Raw genomic sequence first — 23022 nt, 5'->3', positions numbered from 1 at the left:
GATAATGGACTGAACCTCAGAACCTGTAAGCCAGCCCCAATGAAATGTTTTCCTTATAAGAGTTGCCTTGGTCATAGTGTTTGTTCACAGAATTAAAACACGAAGTCAATAGCCTTCCTATTTTATCAGCTGGATTTTTTAAAAAAAGATTTATTTGTTTGTTTAATTATTTACTTGTTTATTTAATGTATGTGACTACACTGTTGCTATCTTCAGACACACCAGAAGAGGGAATCCGATCTCATTACAACCATGTGGTTGCTGGGAAACGAACTAAATCTCTGGAAGAGCAGTCGGTGCTCTTAACTGCTGAGCTATCTCTCCAGCCCTTATCAGCTGGATTTTGAGCACCTCTTCTATAGTTGAAAGTTTCTGCACGTGGGCTTACTGTTTGTTAATGTGCCTGTGCCTCTGCTTTTTACAACCACTGTCACTTGTGGTATGACACAGGGACTAGGAAGGGGAGACACTGCATGTCGAGAAGTCATTATCCCATACTCAGATTTTGATCAGAGAGGAGGAAACAACAACAATAACAACAAACCAGATATCTTTAGTGGATCCATCAAGACAGACCCACACTTTCAGACCTGTTTTGGGATGGCTTCTGCTTCTGAACACTTCTGTAGGTTTTGATCCCGCAATACATTTTCTTTTCCTTATTTCTAGATTGGACTAATGCTAGAGATGTCATGACACTCTAGACAAGGCACTGCAATGTGATGGAGATAGTGAGACCAGAGACATATCTTGCCCAAGAGGTTCTGGGGTAGGGTTAATGGCAGGAAACCAAAGCACGGCCCAGTGTAAGGAAAGCATATTGGGGAACATCAGACTGTAAATCATCAGGGGTTTCCTAATGGGGATGCGTGATCTTTACTTCTTGACAGGAAGCAGGGCAGAGGAGAAGACATTGCTCTGCGCTTGTCACAGTGAGACTGTGGGGACAGAAAATCTGTCTACCACAAGAGCTGGGTGGATGTTGAAGCAGAAGTAGAATTTCATGAGAAGTGATGTATACAGGGCGAGGTGCTCAGTGGTCCTAAAGAAAGGCCAAGCACATCACTTGGGGTCATGGGAGGTGTAGGAAGTAATGAAGGAATCCTCAGGGGTCTTAAGTGAAATTCCTTTCACCAAGAGTGGCCATCATGACCTTCAGTCTGGTAGATGGGACCTGGGGTGGTCACTTGTTCCCAAGGGATCCTACTGACCCCGTTCTCAGGACTGAGGCTGCCATTGGTCTTTAGTCCCATCTTCTGCCTCACTCAAACTGTGTAGTCAAGGGTCTGACCCACTGAGTTCTGGGGTTCTGCCTTTCTGGGTGCTGATGATTCCCATGGAGATCACATGCCCATCCAACCCAGGACTGTGTGCCAGCTTAGGATTCCCTCACAGCTAGTGAATACAGTTATTAACTTTCTAGAAACTCCAGGTCTCCACCCATTACCCTGGCCCTTCCAAGTTCTCATTGCTTTGTTCTCCCAGTCACGTCTCCTCTCCCTCCTGCCTGGCTTGGGGTAAAGGGGTTTCCTCCCTCAGGGGTGGAGTGTTGCTGTGGGTGTACTGAGTGACTGTCCCTGTCCTTCAGAGCTTCTGTCAAAACGCATATAAGATCAGTGTTTATGAGGTGCCTCTCAAAATACTCTAAGTATTAAGAGTTTTAAGCCACATTGGGAAGGATACAAACAAGTGCATAATTACTTGCTAAGTACATTTTGTAGACAATTAGCATAAAACTTGCTCCGGTGGAGGTTAAACAGAAAGGGCTGAATTTGAACTTCCTATTCTGGTGAAGGATTATGGATTAAAAAAATTTTTTTTTTTATTTTTGGCATGACAACAAGAGAGAGAGTTTATGGGATCTCGTGAGTTGAATTGGATGCCTGCTAAATTCCCACTTCAATGGGAACTCATGTCTCCCCACAATGTGACTGTATTTGGAGATAGTCTTTAAAGAGGTAATTCAAGGGCAGTGAGGTCCTGGAGGACAGATCTTAATGCGATGTGACCATTGTCTTTGTAAGAAGTAGACATTCCCACAGGGAGAAGACCACACAACAATTCAGGGAGGAAGTCAAGATGCGGTGAAGAAGAGACAACTACCCAATGCCTTGATTTTGGACTTCTAGCATCCAGGACTGTGAGGAAGCCAGTGAAAGCTGCTGAAGCTGGGCAAGCCCGCAGAACTGTGTAAAAATGCACCCGATAAATGAACACAGGGATATAAAGGCTGAAGCTCCCGGCAAAAACTGGAGCACCCATGTTGGGGAAGATTCATCAGAGCGGAAGTTTTCCATCAAGTTCAATGGCAGGGACCACGAAAAGGGCAATTCCAAGGTCCAGGGGGTGCACAGGACGATGTGTGTTGTGAGGAACAAGGGACAGAACCTTGGAGACAACAGCAGCCCCGTGGATCATTAGCCTGGGATTTGTCGCCCGATGGATTAGTCATTGCTCAAGGTAAAGGGGGAACTGAGTTTAATTTATGGGTTCATCAAGGCCTTGAAAGAGTTTAAGGAACTCTTAGGAGGGAAAGTTTATATGAAAAAAAAACCAAAACAAAAATAAGAGACACAAGACCATGATGGAGAAGCAAAGCTGATGTAGCACATGAAAGATGTCCAGACCGTGAGAGGTTGAGAAGTTCTTCAGAAACCATTTCAAGCAGCAGCTCAGGGGTAGGGTTAGGGTAGGGTTAGAGTTGGGGTTGGGGTCAGAATTGGGGTTAGGGTTAGGGTTAGGTTTGGATAGATGTCATGGGGGAAATTACCTACTAAGCCCGGAAGATTCCTGGCCTCACGGTGCCTTCTGCTGACCTGCCTGTGCCACGGGGCTCAATGGGGAAGTGGCAAGTTCTTCCCTCTGCTACTCCTACCTGCTGGGTAATCATCAATGCTTGCTGATTTTTGTAACAGCTCACACAGTTTGGGAACATCGATTTAGTCTAGTGGGTAGATTAGTCACCTACTGTTAAAAGCATATGGATCACCTGCAGCCATAGTTCAGTAGTATTGGCTCTATAACATAAATTAGTAGTGGTTTGCATCAGGGATGAAAAAGTGTGGCCCACAGGATAAACCTGTCTTTTGAGCTATCGATGGCTCTATATTTTTAAAGGTCTGCCCATGGCCTCCTGCCAGAACCAAAACAGAGACCATACAGTTCATCATACCTAAAATGTTTCCCATTCGTGGAAACAGCAGGCCAACTCCTGGTATACATAAACAGGTGTTTAGTTATTTACTTTTGGCTTCTTTAGGAACAACCCCCATCCCCCATTTGTAACAATGTCTCTTGGAAAAACACATTCTTGACTTCTGAACAGACGAACACAGAATCCTGCCAGCTCATACACTGGGGATTGTCATTACCCTCTTTGGTTTCATACCAGGGTGGTGCAGTGAAGAGGGGCCATCTGGAGCTGCTGGTCAGAGTGTACCCAATGGTCCACAGGTTCCCTTTGGGAACCTTAGGGTGACAATCACAGCTGGTTTTGACCTTACATGTCACACTACTGAGCAAACCAACTCTTGCCCTGACTTTCCCCTGGCTTTGTAGCAGCTTATCTATGGAGACAGAACAAAATGACATGTGCCTGTCTGTTAGCCAAGAAAACAAGTTCTTCCCAGTGGTTGGCCAGGATGGGAGGGGAGAAGGTCCAGACAGATCTGGAGTTAAACTGAAGCAGTTCACTATGAAAGTCAATGAGTCAAAATACACAGTGGACACTGGGGGACATGGAAGCATCTCCGAGACAGATTAAATATGAGGGTGTTCAAAGAAGTCCTTGACTCATAACTTCTATTTCTTCACATACCAAAAGTAGGTTCAAAAAGGAAAAACAAAAAACAAAAAACAAAAACAAAACTCCTTCCTTTTTTTTCTCCTACACAGGAATGAGCCAAGAAAGATTTGATAAGCATGTGGTGATGCACAGTAAATTAAATTCATATTGGAATTTCTGTCTTAATTCCCTATGATGTTCACATACACTTATTTTATTCAGCCTGTTTCATAGACCAGGATGATCATCATATTCTTTTCTCTAAATGCAATGCTAAGTTACACTAAGATTTTTTTTATCACTTAAGTCTGTATTTTCATGGCTTAACAAACCATCACCTCCAGCTTATAGTGAGATGGCTCTGAGTGTGCTACAGGGACAGTGTGACAACAACTCCCAAGCCACATGAAAGAAAAGGCCATTATTTCCCCCTCTGAAATGAATAAACCTCCACTTTCAGGGCAGTTGCTTGCTTACCAGTCATGGGAAATCGTGACTAAACTCCCTGCTTTGAGCCACAGCTTTGGTCAATTTCCCCCTTTCATGGTCCCTGCCATTCATACGGCCTTTGTAAGTTTGGCAGTTGTGGTTTGAACCATGACATTCTCCTACAGAGAGCAAGTAAGCCTATTTCTCAGCTCACTCGTATGCCATAGGGTCTGTGAAACATGAAGGGGACCCTGCCAATGTCACCTTTGCCCAGGGGCCAGCATTGCATGCTGAAATCCTAGCTTGCTTCCCAGCCCAGACCCCCAACAGTCAAGTCCACTCCTTCATCCTGCAGGGACCTTGGAGGGCCAGAGGCCACTGTTTCCATGGCTTTTGGAAGATGTGGCCTCAGCCCAGCTCCTCAGCATCAGTTTGGAGGCCCAGAGCTGGTGAAGTGTTCCAACTGGGTCTGTCTGTCGCACAGGTGGTTTCATGGATAAAAGCCCTGGTAGTGTAAAAAAGAGACCAGAGTGATAGTGAGTATATCTGATGCCTGTGTATCTGCTACCCCTCTCTTCTCTTGTCTCTCTGGTTTTCGCTTGCCTTTCATCTGCTTGCTTAAACATCCACCTGTTCACTTTTCCCTTTGCTGAGGAGCCAGTCTCTTCCCTAATTAAGTCAGCAGGCATTCATCGAAGAGGCAGCATCATATTTTGGCAAGAGGATGGGGGACAGAGCTCTCCCGAGAAGCAATTAGGAATGTTTGTTAGCGGTGATTAGGGAACAGTGATTAACGCAGGAACAATTACCTGCTCAAGAAAACAGTTCCTAAAAAAGTTTTGCTCCCAGGCTTTCACTCCAAAACCTGCTGGTCTAGGAGGTCTTCTTGATGGTTCATATAGAAAAGGAAGCAAGCTAAAATACACAGCTGCCTATCAATGGCCTGTCTCTGGCTACCTAGAGGCCAGCATTCAGAGCCTTCCTCTCTGAGTGGCATCCATGAAAATTAACATGCCCAGTACATGCCCTGCAATCCCTGGTGGGATGCCACCAGCCTCTTCTGTTCTTGCTAAGTTGTAAAATAAAAGTTGGAATGTAGGCAAGTGAGAACGAATGTTGCATTTGTTTGTGTAGATTTTTGAAGAGGCATTCTTCCTAAATGTTCATATAAACCATGACTGGCAATCCTGGAGGAGCGCCAGAAGCCTTGCTGCTCTGCAAATGCAGTGTGTCAAATGCAGAGGGATTCCACGCAGAAGCAGTCATAGATGAGCCTATGGAAAGGAAAGTGCTTTTCTCACGATGGATAGCCTGGATCTATCTATTTTTTTTTTTTGAAACAGAGTCTCGAGTAGTTTAGGCTGGCTCAAACTTACTAAGTATTCAAGGATGACCTTGAACTCTTGATCCCCCTGTTTGCACTTCCTGAAAGCTGAGTTTACAGTCGTGAGCCACCACTCAGATATTAGGTGCTGCAGGGCAAGTGTATACCAGGCAAGCACTCCACCAACTGAACGGCAGGTCTGATGCCCCAGAGAAAGTTTTCAAGCAAAGAGATTCAAGATCCCTCTCCGTACACACAGCCTGAATGTAAGATGAGACTCAAAATTTGCTACCATAATGTCAGATTGATTTTGTGACATAGGGACAATCCTAAAGTGATCGTTTTCTAGAACACAGAGAAGAGGACATTTTAACTGAGGTTACTCTGGGTAAATTCCTCAAACTCCAAATAGAAACAGTAAACACGTGAATATAAATATGACAATCATTTGTTTGGCTGCAACCTCTTCGGTTTTTGGCACACTCCAAGGTACAGACATTTCTGGTGGATGATTAAAACACAAGTTCACTTTTAAGTTGTTTATCCCGTGCTTGACACTATGTTTTGGCGACATTATCAATTTCTTATAAAGTTGGTGTGTTTCTATCTAGTGTCCTGGTGTGGGAGTGGAAAAAGCTGCTAGATATTTGGCTGTTGGAGGTAGGAGTGCCAGCAGAGTGTGCAGGCAATGGTTTATGGGGGAACTTTACAAGGTATGATTGTCAAGGTTTTATCTGACAACTCATTTTCTAGTTGTTGTTGTTTTTTTTTTCCTTTTCTTGATTAGCAACGGTGCCAACGGTGGCTTTTTTAGTATTCCCAAGCTTTCTCATTTTTAACATTTACATTTTATTACCAAGGGATTTAGTGATGATCAGTAACATGGAATGGTACCCCGTTGAAGAAGAGCTAAGATCCCTATTCCCGTAAAGATGCTCTTTTATGAGGGGATGACATGACCAAGAATGGGTGTTAGAATTCAGATTTAGAAGTATGATATCCTGAACAACGAAGCCTATAGAGAAAATGAACCAGGTTTGCATCCTGGAGTTCTCTCCAGATGTCAACACACCCGCATCTGTTAGAGCTGTTAAGAGCTATGCAAGGAGCCCAAGAGCCTAGAATCCCAGCCAACTTTTCAGTGGCAGAAGCCAAGTTCAGAACGCAAGGCTGAGTAATGACCTAGCTGGCCAATGAGAAGACAGGGTCCAGGAAAAGGTAAAGGAAGCAGGTCATAGTCAAAGTTTCAAGACAACCAACGACAACCCCCACAGCCAACGCACACAGCTCCTCCATTGCAAAGTGTCCACAGCCAACGCACACAGCTCCTCCATTGCAAAGTGTCCACAGCCAACGCACACAGCTCCTCCATTGCAAAGTGTCCACAGCCAACGCACACAGCTCCTCCATTGCAAAGTGGGTAGAGATTTATCCTTGGGCCGATAGAAGAGAGTTCCGTCTGATGTAACGGAGGAAAGGAAAGGTGGGAAGGCCAGGAACCTCACTGAGAAGATTCCATGGTAGCTTCAACCAGCTTGGAAGCTCTTAGGAGAAATTAGGTGAGCAGGGGAAGACGTTATAAAAAGCATTGGTAGTTGTGATTCTTGTTAGGGTTGGCGCCACAGACATACACCTTATCTTACAATTCTTATGGTGGAATGGCAGGTATAGTTTAGGTTTTACATGTGATTAGCATAGGCACCACTTGCAATAATCTGGATTGCTAAGAATGCAAGGATTTGGCATATATAAAGCAAAAGCAAAAAAAAAAAAAAAAAGCAAAGAAAAAGAAAGAAAGAAAGAAAGAAAGAAAGAAAGAAAGAAAGAAAGAAAGAAAGAAAGAAAAGAGCACATCTTCCCAGGTTTTGCAAAAAGTAGGAATCAATTTTGGCAGTTTATTGGCAATGAATTAAAGTGTTTGAGGGTAGGCATCGATATGTTTGGAAGCTCAGGCAGGGGTGCACCTGGACCCTAAGACTCATTCTTCACCCCACAAATGAACTCCATTCACTATACAGAGTGGAAGGAAATGGAAGCCAGCATTCTGCCATGCCTGGATTTCCATTGCAGAGTTTTAGGAAAGGCGAGTAGCTTGTCACATCAAAGAGGATGCAGAATAAGCAGGGCATTAGCAGAGTGTTAGTACCCATCCCATCCCAGCCTCTTGCTCCTTAAGGGAGATAAAAGAGGGAGCCTTCCTTCACCAGTTCTGGGAAGTGCTGTCTCAGGCACACCTTATTCTCTTGATAAAAGCATGCTGTCCTTGGTTAGTCCTGGCCACACTCCTCAGATCCAAGAGTGGAAAATGCACTCCAGTTTCAAATGGGGCTAAGGAACCAGTCAGAGAGCAACCATTGGGAAGCCCCCCTGACCAGGTTCACCCAAGCTGAGAATATGGTGTGTTCCAACTTGCTCTAAAAGCACGTTGGTCATTACCTTGCACTCCTTTCTGCCTAGGTCCCCTCTCCATAAATGTCAAATGTAGTCGCCAGTAGGTTCAGCCTGAAAATAAAGTTCCCTCCCTTCCATCAAGAAATAGCTCCAAACTTAGAGTGTGTGCTCAAAATATTCACAATGAAATCATCATCCTGTATTTATAGTCTTCTGGATTGTGTATGAGATTTTCTTTCCCATGGTATTTCTTGTTGAAAGGGTCAGCAGTGGAAAGCAGGATCAGAGAAAGACCGAGGGAAATGGGCCTCCGGTCCTTTAGAAGCAGTTAGTTAACCCTACATCCTGCCTCTTCCCCTGTGCCCTACCCACTCACCCGATAAACAGGTACCCTCCCTCTCCCCTTCCCCAGATGGTCCCCTTGTTGAATGGACCTGGCCTTCCGAGTGGGAAAATCAGCAGTACCTAGTGTCATCCCTTTTCCTGTGACCTTTCCCATCCTCTAGACTTCCTCCCCGTTTTCACCGAGGGAGATGGTGTGGATCTTAATGGTTGGAACTTGGTGATTTTCTTCAGGGCGTGGGGTCGACGACCCCACACAGCAGCAGACCTGCAAAAAGCTTTTACTTCTCACCCGGGCTGTGGTACAGGCGGATTGGTCCTTCGGCATGGTAATCCTGGCCGATCCCTGGGGCATGGAAGAGAAAAACTTCCATTCACAGACTCCATCTGTCTTGGAGATCTTATAGAAAGTCTCTCCTGAGCCCACCGGGATACGCACCATGTCTCTGTGCTGTCCCTCTACAGCCTGGCTGGGTGGGTGCAGAGTGTAGCCCAGGGCATGCTTGGAAGACTGCCTTCTGCGAAGACACTGGATTCGCAGCACATTCTGAAAGGCTTTCTTGAACTCCTGGCTGGAGCATGGGTATATGATAGGGTTGATGCAACTATTTAGGTACCCAAGCCAAAATACTATTTTGAAAACTGTTTCCGGTGGCTTGAAATTCGGGAAGAAGGACCCTGAAAGAGAACACAAAGAACATATATGATTGGACAGTCAAGAGGCCAATCAGAACCACAAACAACACACATGGTTTTTATAATTATAAGATGTTTCAAAAATGTCCCGATTCAAATGAGTGTCTCACATTGGCTGGTAACTCATTTACTAGGTTTTCAAAGACCATTTCACACAGATAGATTTGACCTGGCCTCCTCTCTCAGGGGTAGGGAATCATCTGTAGGCTTCCTCTGAGCTTTGCAGAGTGTGGCATCACGTTTAACACTCAGTTTTGCCCAAGTGATAAAATAAAGTGGGTACACTCAACTTCACATCATGTTAAAACATGATGACCCTAGCTGAGGGTGGTAGTGCATGCCTTTAATCCTAGCACTCTGAAGGCAGAGTTTGAGGCCAGCCTGGCCTACAGAGAGAGTTCCAAGACTAGCTAGCCAGGGCTATACAGATAGACCCTGTCCTGAGGTGAGAAAACTGTGGTTACCTGACCCTATCTTTTGTGAACATAGGGATCTAGAATGCCCAGCCCCCACGCCTTATTTTTCCACCCAAAAGGCATTGCATGAAGTGTGCACCCCAAAAAGGCAGTGTATAAATTATGCATCCCCCAAATGTTCATCTTCACTCCTTTTAGACAGGTTTGAAGGATGGTTTCACAGTCCTCTCATCCCTCCTCCACATTTCAAGATTGACCTGGTCTGCTTTCTTCCCTTGCTTCCTGTAACAGTTCTTTGACCACTCAGGTGAGTGAGCAGCTTTGGGGGAGCCTTATTACCACCGCACCCCCCTCCCCGCCATGGGCTTCAGTTTTTCTTTTTGAACAAAGAGGAAGGTGGAATGACAGTCTTCCTCGGGGCCCCACATTTTTTCCCTTTCTTTCAACCTATGGTCTTTAGCACTATTATTTTACTTTATTGTTGGAGAGGCTCACACTGCGCATATAATGTGTTTGGATAAAATCTTCTCACACTGCCTTCCCTCCAGCTCCTCCTGTATCCTCACCTCTTTCTCCTCCCCTCCTCACGTGCTCTTCCTAAAATGCATGGAGCACACTTAGTGCTGAGTGTGCACGGCAGCAGGAGCGGCCTGACAGGGGCTGCATTCCTGAAGAAGACCAATACTCTTGTCTCTTCTGGCAGCCATCAGCTGCTGAAATATCCTCAGCCAAGGGTGGGGTTTCATGGGCCACCTTCTCTATCCATGCTGGGAAGACTGTGATCTTTATTTTCTTACTTTCTAAGCTGCAGACTTCTCAGAATCAGGATTCCTAACATGCATGTTGGATATTCTTACAGTTGACTCCAGCCAACAGTATTCTGAGTTCAATCCGGTAAAACTTACATGCCATGGAAGTCAAAACACAGATCAGTGGGGCATTTGGTGGGAACATTTATCACTGAAGCACAATTGTTGTCAAGTTCAATGTGTCTCAAAGAAATCACACACATGCACTCGCACATGTGCACACATACACAGAGAGAGAGAGACACATGAGCACTTGTGTACATACACAACAAACACAGACACACTAATGTACACAGACACACAAATACAGATATGAGTTGACAGGTGTTTATTATGGAAAACCTGCAGCTGAGGAAATTTTATACTTTAGGTTAAAAGGTTTTGGTGGTGTCTATTCATTAAAACAAAGGTTCGAATCACCAACTATGTCTTGAGTTAGGCAGTATGATGAACTTTCTGCATATAATTTAACTATCATTAATAATACTGTGCATTATATGACTTCTGGGCTGGGGAGATGGCTCAATCAGTAAAACGCTTGCATTGCAAGCCTGAAGAACTGACTTTGGTCACCAGAACTCAGATGAAAAAAAAATACAGATGTGGTGGCACACACTCATCTAGCACTGAGGAGGTAGAGATAGGTAGATCTTTGACGCTTTCTGGTCAACCAATCTTGCCTACTTAATGTGTTCTAGGCCAGCGAGAGAACGAATGTGCTTTCTATTCTACACAGGGTAGGAAGTGCCTCGGGATCAAGACCTGAAGTTGTCCTTTGATCTGCACACTCACTTCTTGGAAAGAGAATGGTATACGCGATCAGTGAGATGAGTGGTCATGGAAGAGCTGAACTAGACTTACGCTTTTCAGACTTCATCTGAGAGCAGAGAAAGCTGTCCACGTTAACGTGATGAGAGGCTTTGTGCAAATATGGTCAATTCTTGGAGAAAATTCACTTTGCATTCCAATGCCTATATATTTTCCAATATTTCTCTCTCATGGTGACAGCAATGTGATTAAGGCCACTCATTTTTACAAACCTCTGCCTTTTCCTGGGCTTAATGACTGAGGGAAGCAGAGATGAACTGGGTATGGCAAAATCCACCTCATCTGGAGACTTCATTACAAACAAATCAGCTAGACAGGGGGATGTATTTTCCTTATTTGAAGAATTTTCAGCTAACAGCAGCAACAACACACAGCCCATATGCCCTCTGAACAAGAAGCTATTAAAGTGATTTGAGAGGTTCCTTTAAGGATCCTATTTCTGCTGAGAGTCCAGGGTGGCATTCATAAATCTCACCCCTCCTTTCACTCCTCAATTTCTGAACCCCTCTTTCCTTCCCGGTCGTGCTTCCTTAACCTTGTGTCGACCTGACCCAAGGCTAGTTTCACATGCTCTCTTCCTGTGGTCTCCATGCTGTGTCCACACCTTCAGCAGGAGATGCAGGTCTTCTGTTTCCACAGCCACCATTCAGAGCACCCTACTTGTTTTTCCTGTAGCTGAGGTATAGGGTAAGAAAAGGAGCTAGGTTTTTTTTGATGTTTTTTGCTTTTGTTTGTTTTTGTTTTTTGTTTTAAAGAAACATATTAAGAATTGGATGTAAGATAGTCTCCAGCTTCAATTCTTCAGGGGGATTTTCTTTTTAATCCAAGAACATCTCTGAATATTGGCTGTTCAAACACTGAATGGGGGATACTTCCAGGCTAAAGACCTTTCCATAAACAGCCTCATTTGGGCCGGTTCAGGTACAGGAGGAGATGGGGGAGAAGTACAGAGGGTCAGGAATGTGAAAGAAGGAGAGTAGAAGTGGGGGAGGGTGAATTGGGAGTAAACACTAGAAAGTCTCAGATGCCAGGGGTCCAAGAGGTTCCCAGGACCCAACAAGGAGGGCATTAGCTGAAATACCCAACAAAGAGGAGATAGAACCTAGAGACCATATCCAGTGGATAGGCATGCCCTCTGGTTGAGGGATGGGGCCAGCCACCTCAAAAATATTAATCCAGATTTCCTCCTGTCAAAAAGAAGTACAGACAAAGAGTGGAGCAAAAACTGAAGGGAATGCCATCCAGAGACTCTCCCATCTAGGGATCCATCCCATCTTCAGACACCAAACCCAGACACTATTGTGGATGCCAAGAAGTGCCTGCTGACAGGAGCCTGATACAGCTGTCTCCTGAAAAGCTCTGCCAGAGCCTGACCAATACAGATGTGGGTGCACATAACCAACCATTGGACTAAGCTTGGGGACCCCAATGGAGAAGTTAGGGCGAGGACAGAAGGAGTTGAAGGGGATTGCAACCCCACAGGAGGAACAACAATATCAACCAACCAGATCCCCCCAGAACTTCCAGGGACTAAACCACCAACCAAAGCTCCAAACCACCCATGGCTCCAGCTGGATATGTAGCAGAGAATTGTCTTATCAGGCATCACTGGGAGGAGAGCCCCTTGGTCCTGTGGAGGCTTGATGACCCAGCATAGGGGAATGCTAGGGTGCTGAGGCAGGAGAGGGTGGTCTGGTGGGGGAGCACCCTCATAGAGGCAGAGGAGGCGGGAAAAGAAAGGGGTTTGTGGAGGGAAAACTGGGAAGGGGGATAACATTTGAAATGTCAATAAATAAAATAACCAATAAAAAATGAAAAAGAAAGAAAGGAAGAAAAAGAAAAAAAGAAACACAGCCCCATGTGGTTTATTCCAGTAAGTGTGTGATAGTACCCGGATGTGTTTCAGCCTACTACATACTTGCCCACTCCCATCTGATGATTTCCCTAGAGCTGGGTGGCTGGATGTCCTCCCTTGCATAGAGCATGGTTCTCACTTTAGAAGGGACACATATGATTCTCTCTGGGGAGCTGCTGAGGGGCTGTGTTTAGGGGAGGATGCAGAATAGACTTCAACCAGCAACTTCCCAGTGGGCGAGGAAAGATAGCAAGGGGCTGTGTTCTCCTTTAACTATTAGCCATGTCCTCAGCTCTCTTTCTTCACTTCATCCTTCTGTCTTAGGAACAGTGCTTGGACTGGGATGTAGGCTAGTTCCCATCAAAGTTCCTCAGTCCACTGTCTCCTTCCTTGCCCAATCCTTCCCATGCAGACTCAGTCTTGTTTGGACTCCCCAAACATCCTGCCAAACTCAATTTTATTCTTAGATCCGTCTCTCCCAGGTTCCTGGTGATGCTTTTGGAAGAGTGAGCACAGCTGAAGAAGGTTAATATGTAGGCTTCCATCTATCAGGAGCACCAGGGTGGAACCAGTTGTGCTAATGATGTGTGATGGCTGATTTGACTGTCAGCTTGACAGGTCCTAGAAACACCTAGAAGAGAAATCTCTGGTCACATCTGTGAGAGATTTATAATGTGGGTGGCACCATTTCATGGGTTGTGGTCTTGGGCTGGATAAGAAGGGTAAAGGGTACGGAGCACCAATCTCCACCCTTCTCAGCTTCCCAGCAGTGGATGCAAGTGTAACGAGAGGCCTCACACTCCTGACATCCTGATTTACCCACCATGACACAGATTGTACCCCCTAAAACCATGAGCTATAAATAAACGCTTCATTCTTTAAATTGCTTCTGTCTGGTATTCTGTCACAGTGACGGAAAAGGAACGAATACAAACTATGGTTCTCTGACCCAGACAGTAGTACAGTGTGAATTCCACTTGATCAGGGCCTTGCTTTTGTTCACTCACAGAACCCAGCACAGTGACTTGTAAGGCCAACGCTCTTCCCATTGAATGGTTGACCTGGTTGATGAAGACTGTAGTTGACTGAATGGCCAAGGGTCCTTGCTTTCCCTGTGCTTGTGGCTGCCCTGTGGCATGCAGCTTTCTTCTCTAACCATTGTAGCCCCTCACTTCTCTCCTCCAGCTTTCTTCCTATGGTCTTTCCTCTTCTATGCACTTTCTTTCTGGTCCTTGGTTGTTTTCTGTGTTGGCATTTCTCTCTCGTGTCTCTCCCATTCTGTACCATTTGCTGTCAAACACCCCAACATCTCTTGTCATGCTTCTCAGGAAGAGTAAGTTTTCTGAAGCCCCTATGTGTGAAGCGCCTGCTTCTTTTGTCCCCATAGCTGTGATTCATCCCTCAGTGACCTTTGTCCTGACTTTGCCTCCAGGGATCCAACAGCAATCAGCTTAGTTCCTGGAACATCTTGCTCTGTAGGTCAGGTCACCTTTCACGTGTGAGTTTGACTATTTTAATTCTTGGGCTTTAGAAATTTTTTTCAATGCTTTGGAGCTTTCAAGAAAATATTTATTTATTTATCCATTCATTCTCAAAGTGGGGCGTGTGTGTGTGTATTTTATATGTGCATTTGTCTGACCATGTCACAATGTGTTTGTGAAGGTCAGAAGAAATACTTTCCATGGTAGATTCTTTACTTCTGCTTTGTTGAGGCAGGACGATGATGGTGATGATGATGATGATGATGGAGATCTGTTGTTTGTTCTGCCCTGTTCTATGTATTTTAAGCCAGATAGCCAATTGATTTTGGATCTTGTCTCTGCCTCCCATCTCACTGTAGGAGTGCCAGGATTATAGATGATTATGATTATTATATTGCATGCTTCTGGCTCAAGGTGGGATTCAGGGACTGAACTTGTTTGCCAGGGTCTGATATGAGTGCTTTTTACCTACTGTGCCATCTCCTTGGTCTGAGACAATTAAATTTCCATCCACTATTAGTTGCTGCAGGTTTTTGGATTCTTTTTCAACCGAAACCCTGTGACCACTTCAAAACCAGCTGGCTAGAGGCAGGTGGAACAGGTGCTCATGGCTGAAAGCCAACAGAAACAATCTCAGAATCCTCACTTCTATTGTAGAAGCTTCTAGATCCCAAGGAGAAACTGACACTGGCAAATTCAGATGAAGCATCCTAGTCTTTTACTTAATGGCCTAACCATTGGGAACACCCAGCTTTTCATTTTTGACCTGGGGCTCCATCAGTGTGTTGGTAAGGAGACACTAAAAGTCTTGGCTATTACAGTTGTGTTTCAGCTATGAGGTGACAGTGCTGGTTTGGTATTTAGATGGCTCTCTTTTCTAGCTCAATGGTTCCTTCCTGAATCAGGGGGACTGAGTATTGAAAGTATGGAATCAGAAAACTTTTAGCTTCCCAGTATGTGTGCTTTGTACTAGCTATTTGAAAGCTTGAGGTCCTGATGACAGCTTTCAGAGACCCTAGATTTGTGGTGAGCTCCTGGTAAGTGCAGCCATAGAACTTCTAGGCTTCAAGCATTGGCAGGACTCTAGTGACCAGCAACCTCCCTCTGCCCTGTAGAGATCAAGACAATTAAGCTGAACAGGGCAGTGGTTTCCCCAAATTTGCATGCCTCTTCTGTGAATGGGTCAAGACCAGACTCAGATCTTAGTTCACTTTACCCTTGCCCACCCGCAATCTTCATGTGCCATTTAGCAATCCAGCGATGTCGCAGGCAGTGTTAAGCAGCAGTGCAAGCAGCTTCCATTGTATGGTACATTTAAGAAGGAAGAGTGATCTGGTATAATTAATACCTGTATCATTTAAAAAGTTAAAATGTACTGTTTAGCAAGCTTTTCAGAATACTCTCATTATCATATTTTGAAAAATTAGAGTTTAAATGAATCTAGATTAAAAAAAAAAGACAGACTCTAAAGGAGAATTTGATGTTATGTGACCATGGGAGAAAATTACCTTTAATCATTGATTGTTGTTCAACCAGTGGTCTCAGTAGCAGGCCTGGTACATATCCAGTGAGCATAGAGGGGAAACAATTGGCCAGTTTGCCATGCCAAGGAGCTCTGGTGCCAAGTTACATTCAGTCCAAACCAGTTGGCACCTTAATACCAAGGAGAAAATTGCCTCATCCAACCAAACCCCAGAGAAATGCCATAGGAATGATAGTGAAAGAACAGAATCAAGTTTCTTAGTCTCCTGGGGTCTACCAGATGGCCTGTGTTGAGTTCCTAGTTTGGCTGTGTCATAGTGACCTGACTGAGCTCTTCCTGGGGTCACATCCAGGCCACATTTGGACATTTTTCAATTACCAGAATTCTTCAGAGTATTCACATGGAGTGGTGACTAGGGATCACTAAGAATGCTGCCTGGATTAGCCCGTACAGGAACTCAAGCTCACAACTCAAGACAGGTATACAGGTTCCCTGTGAACTTCAATTCAAGCCATTGGATTTACCATTTTCATTTTCTTGGTGAGAGGCCATCAGTTTCGTTTAGCACCTTACAGTGTTCTGTGCTCGTGGGGAACATGGCTAAGGCTGGGTAGCTAGTGAGGAGAAGCTGATCCTTTGCCTGATGTACCTCATTCACCCTGTATCCTACGACAGTGCCCAACTTTGAAGTAGGAGCAGCAGATGTGACTTGAGGGCCTTTCTGGAAGGAGCTCTCCTATTCCTTCTCCTATCTAACTGTAACTACAAACTACATGGTTCTCATTGTCTGCTTAAGCGTAGACAAGTGGCCCCTTCTTTGAGAAAGTCAGCATGTTGGGTCTTTTAAGAAATGGTAAGCTGATGAGAAAGGGTGGGTCTATGGGAAGACATGGTGAGTGAAAATAATGTATGAACTGAATAGAAGGGCAAACTTGGGCTCCAGTTTGGAATGGAATGGTTAGCTATTCTCCCAGAGACAGAGACAGACCATTACTCTCAGATGAGGAAAGGCAAGAAGACAACAAATGGAAGATGAAGTACCCTTCACAGCCTTCTCTGCTTATCCCAGGACAGCCCTCCAGATCCAGAATATTTTCCCCAAATGCATCCAAGTTGCCCAAACCAGAGCTCTTCAAAAGTCCTGTCTCCTCAGCCAACAATTCTCTGAGTACCAGTTCTCTCGTTCAAAATGAGAAGCATCTGCCTGATGACATGGGTCACATTGTCTTTTTGTTGCTCATAAGACAGAGTCCAACCTTATCAAATAACATCTGGTAATTTTGAGACCCTTCATCAAGACCCTGTGTTTATTTGTATACAATACTCTCTTCTATTATTGTCTTATCTCCATTAGTTATTAACAAATACTTCTCAGAGTCAGGCAGTGTGGTGGGAACTGTAAAGGAGGTGGTCAGGGGCAGGCACGTGGGTCCTGCCTGTGGAGCTCAGAGTCTATACACATGCCCAGTCAATGCCTGTGCACATGAGTTATGAGGTTCTAATACACAGGCTTTCTTCTTGGCATGGCAGACCTATGCACTTTTCTTTGATCCACAGAGACCACTACAGTATCTGAGACATAGGTGTGGTTCTTCACTTCATTCTCCTCTTCTCAGTGACCTCCCTCCTACAGATACTTAAAAATAAGTCTATTCCATTCTTTTTATTTTCAAAGTTCCACGCATATATAAGCCCCTCTATACCTGCAGTTTAACCTTCTTTCTCACACTTTCCACTATTTCAAAGCAGTTATTAGTTTCTTCTCTAGCATCTTCTATTTTCATTTTCTTTCCATCTATCATCTATCTATCTATCTATCTATCTATCTATCTATCTATCTATCTATCTATCTCTGTTTGCATTTATTTATTTATCCACCTATTTATTTAGTCCCCAAGAGGACAGACCATTTCAGTTTTGACTCTGGTGCTGTATCCCCAACACTAGCAACAGCTTTTAGCATATGTAGGCTCCTGACGGCATCGTGGAAGGGGTCCTTTATCTTTATGACTCTAGTGTCTTGGTGATGGGCACAGTGCTCAATGAATGTTTATGGGGTCCATGGATGGTCTTTGTTGATGGAAAAAAATGGTATTTAGAATAAAATTCCTGCTTCATTGACTCACAACTATAAATACACACACACACACACATACACACACACACACACAGACAGAGACAGAGAGACAGAGAGAGACAGAGAGAGACAGAGAGAGACAGAGAGAGACAGAGAGAGACAGAGACAAAGAGAGACACAGAGAGAGAGAGAGAGAGAGAATCTTAACTCATATTCCAAAACTGTATCTTCCTGATCCTCAAGATGCTCATGTTTACATGAAAATGAGACCATTCTCCAAGCAATTTTATATGGACAAGTTGCAGGCACTTCATAAAATTATTACTTCCAGTACTTATAAAAACATTTTACAGGGTCCTGAAGGAAGAGCTAAAGCCTGTACTTCAGCTGTGATAGCCATCACCCCCACCCATATTTGTGGACGTGAGTCTGGAGCCAAACATCATCAATCCAAAGCAGTGACATAAATAACCAAAATCGGTCTGCCGTGTGGGACTTTTTCAGGACTGTGTTCCTTTGCATTGAGCAGAAAGGCCCAGTGAAGTCTAAGTCCTGGTTTTTGCCAGCAAGGTCATGGGTGAGCTGGCCGATGTTGGAGTAGTGGAAAGTGAAGAGTGGAGCTCACAAAAGGACTTTGATTCTTGATGCTGGTTAATGCTTTCTGGACAATTTCCCTACTTGGAAACTATGTATGATATACTCTTTAATGACTACCAGGTCACCAATGGGCATGTACACTAATTCAAGAGCCACCCTCCAGCAGTATGTAAGAGTTATTACAACAGTTATTTTCTGAATAACTGTTTTTCATTCATGGCGCCTGCATGCCAACCTCACTCTCTTGCCCACAACAGCTCAGGATGAGCCAGGGATATGGTTGTCTGTGTCTCCATACACCTTCTTTTCAGACATAGAGAGAACCAGCCTGGGCTCGGACTATACCATAGTCCCTGACTTCTACCTGATATGGGCATTTTAACTGTCAGAATAGATATAGCCAAGAGTTTTAATAGATCATTTAAAAAAATGCAGGACATCTTTTGGAATCTATAATATGGACTCTAAGTGCAGTGATGCTAGCCAGTTTTAAAATAGTACAAGGGATTGGAACAATGAAATTTTAAAACAGCAATAGTGTATGGCACTATCTTGATGATAGACATCGTAAATGAGAAGTGTCCTTCATGGTAAATGAAACATTTGAGGAGTTCAGTTTTGCTTGATGGAGGCATTCTCTTTAACTCTTCAAACTTGATGAAGTCTTCTGCAGTCTCTCCCGAGAACTGTCAGGGAGAAGACTACATTTGGGGAAAGTCATTGATTTAGATTCCGTGACTCTCTCACATCCCAGCCCCTAGACTCCATCTGAATCCAAAGCTCCTGTCTCCAGTGCATGCATATTATCAGACCTTCCTCCTAGTGCTCACAAACTGAATCAAACCTTAACAAACTAAATCCAACTCATTGTCTCCCATGGACCCCTTGGCTTCTTCTTCTCTACACGTAGTCAATGGCAGCCTTTCCATTCAGTGACTCAAGCTAGAACCCTGATGGCTGCTACAACCACTCACTCTCCCAACTCCTTTGTGACAGCTCACAGGTCCTGACCACTTTCAATCTCCTGTCATTGTCCATCTCTACGTAGGCCACCATTTCCTTTGGCTGTGACCCTGGGCCAGCCCTCTAACTGGTTCTCTGTTGTTGGTCTTAGCCTTTCTGCGGTAGCTATTCTTGGTTGTCAACTTGGCCACATCTGGAATTAACTAAAACCCCAAAATGAAGGGGCACACCTGTGAGGATTTTTCACTTACTTTGAAGTGGGAAGATTTACTTCTAATTCAGATTGTTGAGGGGGGAAGACACACCTTTAATCCAGATCTTTTGATTTGGGAAAACCAACCTCTAATTTAGGTCATGCCTTCTATAATGACGTGGAAGAAAAAAGCTTTTGCTCTTTTCCTGTTTGCTATCTCTGTGTTCGCAAGACTATTCCTTCACTGGCGCTACAGCCTACTACTTTTGGGATTCTAGCATATACTGAAGACCAGCTAGACATCTAGCCTTGTGCACTGAATGAACAGCCACTAGATTCTTGGGCCTTCTGTTCATAGGCAGCCGTGTATGTGTGTGTGTGTGTGTGTATGATACATATATACATAAATCATATATTCATTCTGTATGCTCTGTTACTCTAAATAACACTGACATATACACCTATCAACCTATTTTTCACACTATGTGCAGAGAGATTTAGAGAAAGAGGAAAAACAATCCTGATTATATCTCTCTATTAATTAAGCCAGTGACTCCTTCCTGATGAACTGCAAATCTGAGGAAACTTGTTTAATAACAAGTTATTAACAACCCCCTCCCACAGTGTCCACCAAAATCTCTCACAAGTGTCAAAGGAGAGTAGGAAATTCAATCTGGATTTGAACACAAGTGTGCTTGTTAAGTCGATGGAGCGAGGGTGCTTTCTATCCAGTGTGATTCATTTAAAGGTAGAATGAGTGCTGTATACAGTTGCTGGTGTGCTTAATTATGGACCAGAAATGTGTTTTATAGGCCAGCTCATGCACGAAAAGTTCTCTTAAGGCCAAAGAATAGAAACCAGCAGCTCTGGTGGAAGTTTTGACAATGGCTCAGAAAGTTTAGTAAAACCCAGAAGACAGAAAAAGGGTAGACAGAAGGGAAGATTCATGGGTATAGTGGTAAGGATGAATCTGACAGCAGCCATGGCATCCAAGGCTCTTAGAAAGATCTAACCACTGGGAAACTGGAGCCTGAAGGGCAGTGATGGTGGGTATGATAAAAATACATTGTATAAATGCATGAAATTTTCAAAGAAAAATACAAGTATTAAAATATTAATTAACGAGCCATGAGAGCCTTGGTAAGTTGATCATTCTGCAATGGAAGAACACATATCCAAGAATATTTTGGCAGCACAAATTGATTTTGAAGGATTAAAAATGGGGGTGGATCTGAGAAGAGTTAGGAGAGGGTGTTAAATATCATCAAAGCATATTTTATGAAACTCTCAAAGAAGTAATAAAATAAGTTAGTAAAACAGTATTCTTTATGAAGCCTCTTAACCCTGAGGCCTTAGAAACTCTTGAGACACAAACAGCACTGAGGGAGAGCAAATTGGTTGATTTGGTATTTTTGAGACAGGGTTTCTCTGCGTAGCCCTAGCTGTCTTAGAACTTCACTTTGTAGACCAGGCTGGCCTCGAAGTCAGAGATTCTCCTGTCTCTGCCTCGTGAGTGTTGGAATTAAAGGCATGCTCTACCACACCTGGCTCTAAGTTGGATATCTTGAATGTCTGGCTTTCTTTTTACATTGCAGGAAAGAAATTGTCCACTGGAAGAATTTTAAACGTACATAATAAAATGATATGAGTATATTGTTTGCTATGACAAGTTACTTAGCTTGATTTACTTGCTTTTGAGAGTGGTTATAGTAGAAATGTTTTAAGGAATTTACAAATCTTGACCAATGACGATTTGATCTAAATGATATTGAAGTTATTCATTATCACTTTCTATAAACCCATAGAACAGCCAAGTTGGTAGGTAAGGATGTGACCATCCAGGGAAGTAAGGACCAGGCAAAATACTTTGATTTTCAGATTCCTAGCTCATCATGCTTCCTGTTAATATGTTAAAACTTTCATTTGCCATGGTAGAAATTCCCTCGAAGTATTTGGGATCTTTCAGGAAACCCACTTGAGAAAAATGGACACTTTGGAGGTGAGTATCTGTAGCTGGCATCCAGCTATCAAGTGTGTGGCTCAGTCCTCAGTGTTTGAACTCACAACATCATACACATTTCCCCTTAGATGTCTCCTAGGAACTTGTACGGTAGTTAAGTCCAAAGCGGCTCGTTGTGGCCCTGCTTGTCTTCTAGGACTTCCCACTTTATAAGTGTTTGAACTCACAACGTCGTACACATTTCCCCTTTGATGTCTTCTAGGAACTTGTACGGTAGTTAAGTCCAAAGCGGCTTGTGTGGCCCTGCTTGTCTTCTAGGACTTCCTACTTTATAAGTGATAGATAGCAACTGCTCTTTGGTCACAAAAAGTAGGGCATAGTGATGGCTGATTTTGGTCTTCAACTTGATTATGTTTAGAGGCACCTGGAAGATGGGGGCATCACATTTTGATTTATGCCTGTGAGGATGTTCCTACAGATTAGTCAAAAGGGAAAAATCTGCTCTAAATATGGATGGTATAGCTATGGGCTGGGTGTCTGGGTGGAGTAAGAGAAGAGAAAGGAGAAGACTAGTTAGCCCTCCTTCTTGGATACTGTGAGTGAACACTCTATTGTCTCTTCCTGGCATGATGGACTAACACCTGTATAACCATGAGCCAGAGAAAGCTCTTTCTCTGTTGGGACATTTATCTCAGCTGTTTGTCACGGTGGATGAAAAGCTGCCACAGAAATCACTTCTGACATCACCTTTTGGTTATCCCCAGTGGACGACATTCCTAACGTTGCCCAAGTCCTTCCTGCCAGCCATCTCCATTGTCCAAGCCGAGTCACAAATCTTATCACCTGCAGTAGCCTTCTCATAAGACTTCTGTATGTTTGCATCCACTGTCTGAAATTCTAATTTGGTGACATTTCTGTGAATGTGCCATAAGGTGTTTACCTTCCTGGATTCTGAGGTGAAATCTCAAATCCTTATCATGGCTCACTGGACATATGATCTTGTGTTGCTTCTTGCTCCTTCCCACACTGCTCTGACCTTGCTCTGGACATTCTGATTCGTGGAATTCTTCGCTTTCTTAGGACCTTCATTTATACTTCTCTGATGATATGTGTGATGACTTCATGAATGTCTTTCTTTTTCTATGTTTTATTAAGACAGAAATTGTGCTTGGCACATTATAGATGTTTAATAAATGTTTACTCGTGAATAAAACATGTATTGAGGTGAGTGTGTGTGTGTGTGTATGTACATATGTGTCTCTGTGTACATACGTGTGTAAGTCAGAGGTAGGCATTGCACATCTTTCTCTACTACTCTCTATTTTATTTTTGGATCCAGGGTCTTGCACTAAACAGGACCTCTCACAGGGCAGTCAGTGATCCACCTATCTTTG

The 23022-nt window shown here is 43.9% G+C and overlaps 1 protein-coding gene across 6 annotated transcripts in view; it reads right to left on the bottom strand.

The window, feature by feature from the left end:
• Nucleotides 1-533: 533 nt before the first annotated feature.
• The window catches only part of Adra1a (adrenoceptor alpha 1A), a 96633-nt gene continuing 74144 nt past the window's right edge, over nucleotides 534-23022 (bottom strand). For 2 of the 6 annotated variants that reach the window (XM_021182420.3, XM_021182421.3), the window contains exons 3-4: nucleotides 8394-8948; nucleotides 534-4718 (exon numbers count right to left, since the gene is read on the bottom strand). In XM_021182420.3, coding sequence (XP_021038079.1) covers nucleotides 8431-8948 — 518 coding nt within the window. In that variant the 3' untranslated portion in view covers nucleotides 534-4718; nucleotides 8394-8430. The remainder of the gene's footprint in view (nucleotides 4719-8393; nucleotides 8949-23022) is intronic. The other 4 variants (XM_029468946.2, XM_029468947.2, XM_021182422.3 and 1 more) reach the window with 4 other exon arrangements.

The sequence above is a fragment of the Mus caroli genome, unplaced genomic scaffold (genome assembly GCF_978045245.1).
Source record: "Mus caroli unplaced genomic scaffold, Mus_caroli_1 scaffold_12, whole genome shotgun sequence".
NCBI classification, from domain to species: Eukaryota; Metazoa; Chordata; class Mammalia; order Rodentia; family Muridae; genus Mus; species Mus caroli.
Note: the sequence above shows the minus strand (reverse complement) of the source record. Positions and strands in the feature narration are given on the sequence as shown.